Raw genomic sequence first — 9,000 nt, 5'->3', positions numbered from 1 at the left:
TGAATTGTTTAAGTATCACCGAAACTGAGAATTTTACTTAAGCACAATATTTATAGACACAAACTTCGAGTTAAAAAAAAGGTGTAAATAAAGCCAATGTACAGTAGGTCAGGATAGACATTTGATTTACATTTTGCTATAGGCTGCAGCATTCATGTTGAAGTGTATCTTCAACACACGTTGGCTTCTTTAAACCTGATATTGGTGATGAGGCCCTTTCATTAACAAGGCCGGATTTAAAATTTTCTGTTCCCCCTAGGCCATCTGTCTTGTGAGCTCCCATCTCATTTGAATGACTTAACAGCCCACTAGCAGATGTCTTAGCTAAAAAAAAAAAGACACACCGGGTGCTAGGGCACAGAGGCTGAAAAGGCACAGTTTACCTGCTCTGAGAAAATAGTAAAGATCTGCTGGACAATCAGTCACTAACCCTCCCAAAATTGTAGAATTACATTAAATACATTAGTTTCTTAAGTTGTACTGAGATAGCGCTGGCTACATTACAACCCACACAGGGAACAAAATTAGCCACCCTCCAGAAGATGATTTGAGGATCTACAGCGGAATGATGCACAAATAAGATACATTTATGTTAATAGTTAAAGGAGAACTATGAGTTGAATGAATTACACTCATCCCTTTAGTTAGAGCCGACGTGTGACATTAAAACTGTCACACCTCGGCTCTATTGATCGATATGTGAGCGAACACATACCGCTGCTCGCTCACTTCCCAATCACTAGTATTGGTATGCCTAGCCCGATACTTGAGCTTCCGGTATCAGGAAGCTGGGCAGCGAGTCATTACACACTGCCTGGCTTCCTGATTGGCCGGGAAGCCTGCTCCATGCTCCCTCGTCACTTGGTGATGAGGGAGCACGGAGACGGCTTCCCAGCCAATCAGGAAGCCGGGCATCGTTTAATGACTTGCCACCTAGCTTCCTGATTGGTCGGGAAGCTGGCCTGGCCAATCAGGAAGCCGGGCGGTGAGTCATTACCTGCCCCCGGCTTTCTGATTGGCCAGAATGCCGACTTCATACTCCCTTGTCACCTGGTGATGAGGGAGCATATAGACTGCTTCCAGGCAAAATCAGGAAGCCGGGCGCCGAATAACGACTTGTTGCCCGGTTTCCTGATTGGCCAGCTTCTCAATCAATCAGGAAGCCAAGCAACAAGTCATTACACAGCGCCCGGCATCCTGATTGGCCAGAAAGCTGACTCCATGCTTCCTCGTCACTTGGTGATGAGGGAGCATGGAGACAACTTCCCTGCTCATCGCAAAGCCGGGTGGCGAGTCATTACACGCCGCCTGGCTTCCTTAATGGGACTTCCGACACCAGTATTCTGTATCAGCGAGTACAGAAAAAAAAATATCGCTACTCGTCCTCGATACCGAAAAAGCGGTACCGGCGCATCCCTATTCAAAATGATCCTATATATAGAACTGTTCACCTGGATGACATCTTCAACTTCAGCTCTGATTACAGGTCCAAGTATGCCAAGATGTTCTTCATATTCACCATCTACAGCAGGTTTTTTGAACGTGCTATCAAGGTACTGTCGAAATATAACTTTCTTGTACACAGGTCCTCTAGATTCACTGGCTGGTTTTTCATTGACATTGTACCTTTAAAAAAAGGAAAAACAGTAATAATTTAAAAATTACTTTTGTATAGTTGTAAAAGACACCATGTAAAAAATGTTAGAACAGAGTAAAAAAACCCATAAGAACATATTTTGTTGTAGTCAAAGCCGTTTACTTCATTTATTTTATCTTTGCTGTAAACTTTAACGTTTGTTAAGTACTATTATTCATAGTAATAATCCAGTGAGTTCTGTGTACACAGACCTTTCAAGTTTTTCATTGGTATCAGTGTTGCATGATATCAGTAGAGGTCGTAACAGAGAACAAAATACCACAGACAAGTAAGATTAGTATGGGGGGGCAGACATAGAATAGTGATAACAGTAATAAAGTTACATGGGGTACTAAAATAGTAAATATTCAAAAATTGCAAGTGTTGGTGGAAATCATCATTATGTTTATCGAAATCTTCCTCTAAAGAGATGATACACTTTTAGACAGTACTGCAGGTAGTACCCTTTGAGTAAACTTGCCAAACAGAATAGCTGTGTGACTGCTGCTGAGTAACTGAGCAGCAAGAGTTAGATTTTTGCTGCTTAGTTTTCATTTATCCTATGCGGTTATTTTATTTAAGTAAAACTGTTCACTTAGTAAAATGAAGGTTGGTAAATAACGTTAACCTGAGTTCAATTTAAAATCCCAATTATGTGCCAGAGAAAAAAAAAAATGTTGCCAGCACATGATCGGGTATTTAAAGTGAAAACAGCTTCACCTTATTTACTAAGCGAATTGAAAATTCACATTGCAATGTGAACAATTAATCCTTTACTCCTTGCTAGCCCCAATGTGTACTTGTGTAGTGACCTGGTGACAGTGCTGCAGGATGATGGCCTAAGTTTGATACTTTGATATTGCTCTGGAGTGGACCATAGCAATGCATTTGGGTGAACTGGTGCTAGCCACAAGCCTTCTATGTTCGCCCAACTCGTGGGGGGAGTGAGTTTTGTTAACGCCGGTACTACTCTCAGTTGGGCCGCTTGGTAGTATGTGGGGAAATGCGGCAGGGCCTGACCCCCCTTTGCCTTTGGCGCGTATAATATCTTTTGCGATATTCAATGTCGTTTCGCCTCCCATAAGTAGTTCAGTACCTCTTACTTTGATATTTTCAAGGCTACACCATAATGACCTGAGTTTGATACTTTTGTTTGCAAAGCAACTCCATGATTTCTGCAAAGCAGAAGTATTCTGCCAGCATTTTATTTTAAGAAGGCGGAGCATGAAACTCACTACTGTTGTCAAGGGCCTGTTCCCCCAATCTTTTTTTTTTTATGTCAAAAAGACGGAGTATGGGACTCACTACCACCTTCGGCATCTCTGGGGCATCTCAATACGACTCTTTTTCAAGATGGAGATAATGCTTGGTCTCATCAAGAAAGCAGGGGAAAAGTGATTTAGTAAACAGAACTTAAAGTAACTAAGAAATAGTGAAAGCAAATTGACTTTACTTGTATTTCGTTAGTACAAGTTTAGTAGCCATGATAAGCCAGGTGGCAGTTGACCTTTACTTTCTTCCAACAAATCATGACTTTATAATCTAAACACAGTCAAAATAAGCGAAAGGAATAAAATATACACAAACATCAATCTATGTACCTTATAGCCCGTCCCATGTAATCCCACTGCACTTCCTCAGCGGCAATGTAGTAAATTCTTTTCATTCCTTTTGAGGTCCGCAGAAAATTCTCTATGATCCTGTCTGGGTTGGTGTAGCGGTTAACATCATCTACTGTCTGTATTTTGTAAGGATCTTCAAATGCCATCATAAGTTTAGGTTTTTCCTCCATGTCAGTGCTGAACTCTGCATCTGTGTCATACTCTTCATATTCACCATCACCACCTCTGGGTACTCCAATCACAATTTCTTTCACAAATTTGAAAACACTTCTGGGATTAAATCCTCTGGGAGATAACATTATGTTGTTGTCTGCAGTAATGTTCTCATTGTTCGAGGAGATGTTTGAAGATTCATATTCAAATTGAGTACTATTAGACATATGTAATTTATTATAGCTGCTGTTTGCAGTTCTTTTTTCTTTTACTTTACCTACTCTCTTTGCTCGTTTGACATATTTGATCCTGCTGGAATTATTTGCAATGGTATGAAATTGGAATTTTTCCATTTTTTTCCCATAAATGATTGTTTGCTTTTTTATAGCTTTAGTTTGAGAGCTTTGTTTTGTAATGTCATTTGAAGATGGATTTGACTGATTACCCGATTCATTTATATCATCTAGTTTTTCTTCGATGGCTATCAGTCCTGAATCTTCTTCTAAGACTGTTTCATTACTTTGAGGCTCAAACATTATGATTTTCATTATATCTTCAAAAATCTGATCGCTGTGAAGTCAAATATCGTAAAAAAAGAAAAAAAGTAATTAAATATCAGTGTATGCAAGAGGTAATAATTGATGTATAATTTGTTAAATTGACCAATAAGGTGCAAAATAAGACGGCATTTAAAAGAGCACTCCTGATGAACACAAAATATCATATGTCATAAAAAAATAATGTTTACCTGTATTTGTGTTTTGTCTTTAAACACTTTGTATATCAGAATCTAATTGTACATTTCCACGGTCTGGCCATTTTATGCAATAACAACTATACCACACCATTATTTGAAAACAAATCTAGTCATTGTAATAAAGTGTGCTTATAGCCTAAACTTTCTTAAACATTTTGGATAAAACGGTGAAGGTTTAAAACATTCGTCATTTTTGTCTTTGGTTTTAGGTTAGGGAGATTTCCCTTCCTATCTTGCCCCAGAATCACAACAAGCAAGAGAAAACTTTCCCAAGGTGAGGAGAAATTTCTTAGCCAGTGTTACCAGAACAGGAGGACCCATTGAAAATTCCTGTTCAACTGTTTGGATGAGAACTGTAAATATTTTTGCATTTCCCATAATTTTTTATATAAAAAAAACATAATCAACAGAACAACGCAGAAAAAAATTAATCTTCCCAGCGGCCATTGTCCTCGTAACTGAAGGGCTTCTTTACAATACCCATCACATTATCATCTTTTAAAAATATCTATCACAAACACCACTTCATTTACTAATGAAAGTGATGCAATATGTTTCCATTTCCAGTGTGTGATTATATAAAATCTATACAGTGAGTTGCTATATCCTAGCTGAAAGTTGAAACAGGGTTTGCAGTGGGAGTGTCTGTTCTGTAAGCTAATTGGTGTAGAGGGGCAGGGGTTAAGGTAGGCCAACAGATGGGGTGAGAACACAGGATGAACACGAGGTGGTGCAGTAACATAGAGTGTGAACGGTCATCACAATACGATTGAGCTACATAGCACAGTGGTGTGGGCGGATGCAGCAGTGTATTTAGGTTTCGTGCTGCCCTAGGCAAGACGAAACTTGGCACCCCCCCATCTAAATTTGTCCCACCCCTGCCTGTTCAAGACATTTTGCGTAACCTGTCAAGTCGCTGGATGCAGCTTCTGACAGGTTGCGCTATTAGGCCTCCTTCACACAGCTTAGAGTCGGCCCGTACACATCCGTGCTGCGTTCACGGTCGTGACGGGCTGTTCCCGGGAAGGACAGGTGTTGCGTGTGATTGTATGCAGCAGCCTGTTCTTCTCTATGGGAGGACGCGGCCGTACGCCACTGCGGGTGTCCGTACTCGTACACAGACAGGATGTCTGTGTTCGAGCACGGACACACGCACGGATGTGTTCGGGTGTGCGTATGGCCGTATCCTCCCATAGAGAAAAACAGGCTGCTGCGTACAATGACACGCAACACCTGTCCTTCCCGGGAACGGTCCGTTATGATCGTGCACGCCGCATGGATCTTTATGGGAAGACTCTAAGCTGTGTGAATGAGGCCTTAGCAAGCAGGGAAGCAAGGGTCTGAGGGTCTGAGGTGGGCTGTAAATGATCTCAGGTTGGCTCTGCAGTGTCTCAGGCAGAGACTGCCAAGACCCTGCACATCCCACCATAGACCTTGCACAGCACTTCTGAGTCCCTGAAAACCCCACCAGAGACCCCTCCAGAGCCCACCATAGACCTTGCACAACCCACCATAGACCCTGTACAGAGACTCTCAAGTGGGCTGTGCATGATCTATTACGGGCTGTACAAGGTCCCTTTCCCTGCACACGTGTTGCTCCTCTTACCTACAGCTCCCCAGCCTGTTTCCAGGACATGCCGCTTCTTCCTGCATCTTCCTCCGGCCGCTGAAGCTTCTTCCTCCAGCCACCCGCAGCCTCTGCCGGCCGGTCCGCCTCTCTCTCGGTCCCATCAGCCCTGTGTCTTCCCTGCTCTGTGCCTAGACTCGGCCGCAAAACTTCTTCCTGGACTCGCCTACAGACTCCGGCGGCCGAGCCGCATCTCCCTTGGCCCCGGCCACGCCTCCTCTTTCACCTGGCAGCTCGCTGCCAGGCCCTACTAGCAGCCACCTTATACAACAGCCCAGGCTGCCTGATTTTGTCCACCTGTCGCCAGCTTTCCTCTTTGCAGGGGGGTGAAAAATGCCGCCTCCCTGCAAAGTGCCGCTCCAGGCAAACGCCTTGTTTGCCTCGCGGTAAAAACGCCCCTGGGCGGAGGAAAAGAGTATGTTCATTACTTTACAAATCTTTGAGCTTTTAAGACAGTTTCCAATATATGCATTTACCTGTGTATACGATAAAGTATTATGTAAAACACTGTGACTGATTGGTTCTGCATGTCAACTTATAGTCAAGTTTGGTATGAAAACCTGAACTCAGAATAAGGCATGTTCTCTTTTCTAAAAGTTTACATTTAAAAAGCCCTCACAACAATTTGTAACTAGCCAAGTAAAGTTAAATATGTAAAAACATAATCCAAATCATAAACCAAAATTAACATACCCCAGCATCTCCTTAATTTCACTGTCATAGTAATCAGTAATACTACTCTTCGTTGTACCCAGTCTTTCCAAAGATGTAGAGGTTTTCTCATCTGTAGCCGTGGTGATTGTGAACTCCGGATGACTCTTTGGTTGAAAGGTTGGTGATGCCACAGTTTGTGGGTGGTGCTGGCCACCATTATCATCTATGGGTAAACTATCAGAACTGGTTTGTGATGGTACTCCAGGTGTAGTATTGATTTCATGCTTTTCCATAAACCCTTCTGTTCCATGTGGCCACTGAACAATGTTATCTGGAACAGTTTCTTCCCATTGCTTTGAGTTGTTTTCCCTATACCTTAAGTCGAAGAACATATAATTTGATGCCTTTTCCACATCCCTTTTTGCAACATTAATGGATTTTATGACTTCTGAACTGTTTGTTTTCTCCATTGCTTCTATGTCTTCCTTTTCTGTGCCATTTGTAGGCTCTTCAAAATACGTTGAGAAATCATTTTCTGCTTGAATAATGTTTTCTTCTTTGTCAGCATCTGTGCTGTTGTGATCATGTATATAGACATCTTCTGTTCTATTAAATATTTCTTCACTTTGATCAGGGGTGGCACTTTGTAATGTGTCCATGTGATTAAAACCTTCAGTAGAATTGCTAGGGCTTGTGGGAACAACATATTCATTGACTGAAACCGACTCCCTGGGAATATCCTGACCCCCCTCCAATGTGACATTCTTATTATATTCATCTTCAGTAGACTCAGATGAATGAATGTCATAACTACCTGATGTGCTTGCGTTACTAAGAACACCTACATTTGTAATGCTGGTCTCATATATGTCATCTATAGCTAATGCAGTAAGATTAAAAGTTTCTTCTACGGCCCCTGTATTATTCTTCCGAGATCTAATACCTAGCTTTTCAGCCATCATTTCACTGTAGTCATCCTCTTCTGTAAGAATCTCTATTTCTTCATTGTTGTCATCTGGGCCTGTTCTGACATCTGGATAGTTAAATGTAAATTCTTCATCTAAAAACTCATCATAGTCTACAGGAGCAAAACATTTTACATCTCTGAATCTGACATTCATTCCAGGGCTTTCGTTTAAGTTGAAATTACCGAATAGCCACACACCTGCAATAAAAATGCATAAATATATTGCCTTGAAAGTACATGAAAAAAATTTAAAGTTCAATACATAAAAAAAGTAATCACATGCAAACGTTAAAGTATTCTATTTCTAAAATGCTGAAATATTCTTTTTATGGAATGCCAGTATTTATATCAGTTTAACTATAACTTGCTTACACAAATGCATACATTAATAGTTTTTTGTGATTTGCTAGATTTTTCTCCGGTGTTAGACCAGCCCAGCTGTGGAGTGACATTCGAGCATTGCCCAAGGGCTCGCGGCCATGAGGGGGCCCGTCACTCACCCCCACCCCCTTTCACTTTCCTCCTGCATGGATGTACGGCACAGCATGTGTCCCCGGGCCCACCATACCCTGCCATTGCTACCAGGACCGGATTTACCCTGCCTGCCTCCCAAGGCCAGTTCCCACAAAGTTTCTTATTATTTTTTTTATTTTTTCTTATTATTTATTTTTTTATCAATTTTTTTTTCACTTAACCTTATTGCTATTACACAGGAGCTAATGTGATAGCATTTGGAGGTGACAGGTTCTCTTTATTGAACCTATCACCTCCAATACAGGAGTTCTAGCACATCACTGAGCTGGAAGTCCTGTGACAGGTGAGAGAGGAAGAGCACAGCTCTCCCCTCTCACTGTCTACACAGAGCGGCAGGGTTAGTTTTAACCCTGCCGCTCTGCTCACCGCTCTCCATCCTGAGGACGTCGGTGGCCAGCGAGGAGAGGACGGAGCCTTGTAAAGAAACAAGTGGTGGCTTCCCCCATTCTCTATTTAGCACTGCTTGTGCAAAGCAGGGCTAAATGTAGAAAACAAATTACCGCCCGGTGCCCGGAACTCCGTGTTCCGGGCGTCGGGTGACTTCAAACGTGTGCCGCCCTCTTCTCCGTGCCGCCCCGAAGCCGGGCCTCGGTGGCCTTGCTGGGAATCCGGCCCTGATTGCCGCGTTAAAACAGCTCCTGGTTTGGCAGCGGCAGGTGGGCAGGGCCTGTCTCATGCTGCTCCTGACTGACTCTGCTCCCTGGTTACAGGGGTCTGGCCCTGTCCTTGGCCCTTGAACTCTTCAGCGCGACCAGATCCAGGTGAGAAGAGCTCTGAGCTGGTGTCAGGCATGTGCCACTAATGAAGAAAATGTGCTTATTGGGAACCAATGATCATTAGCACACATATTGTAGGACTGTTAAGCCCCGTTTTTTAAGCTGCTATTAACTGACAGCAGATTGTGACTTAGAACAACAAATAAAAAACCTAAAAAAAAGCATTTATTCTGGTCTGAGGACTCTCGTGCATTTATTCTGGTATGAGGTCTGCTGTGCATTTATTCTGGTCATTCGGGGGCCTTACCACATGCACCGAAGCAGAAGGGGGGGG

The 9,000-nt window shown here is 42.6% G+C and overlaps 1 protein-coding gene across 1 annotated transcript in view; it reads right to left on the bottom strand.

Annotated features, from left to right (window-relative positions):
- Positions 1–9,000, bottom strand: part of F5 (coagulation factor V) — a 70,793-nt gene that overhangs the window by 22,073 nt on the left and 39,720 nt on the right. Inside the window, exons 13-15 of the mRNA XM_018557282.1 lie at positions 6,489–7,614; positions 3,238–3,981; positions 1,452–1,626 (exon numbers count right to left, since the gene is read on the bottom strand). Of these exons, the coding sequence (XP_018412784.1) occupies positions 1,452–1,626; positions 3,238–3,981; positions 6,489–7,614 (2,045 nt within the window). The remainder of the gene's footprint in view (positions 1–1,451; positions 1,627–3,237; positions 3,982–6,488; positions 7,615–9,000) is intronic.

This window comes from Nanorana parkeri, unplaced genomic scaffold (genome assembly GCF_000935625.1).
Source record: "Nanorana parkeri isolate BGI_ZX_2015 unplaced genomic scaffold, ASM93562v1 scaffold278, whole genome shotgun sequence".
Taxonomy (NCBI): Eukaryota; Metazoa; Chordata; class Amphibia; order Anura; family Dicroglossidae; genus Nanorana; species Nanorana parkeri.
The sequence above is the reverse complement of the archived record's forward strand: the minus strand, read 5'-3'. Positions and strand labels throughout refer to the sequence as shown.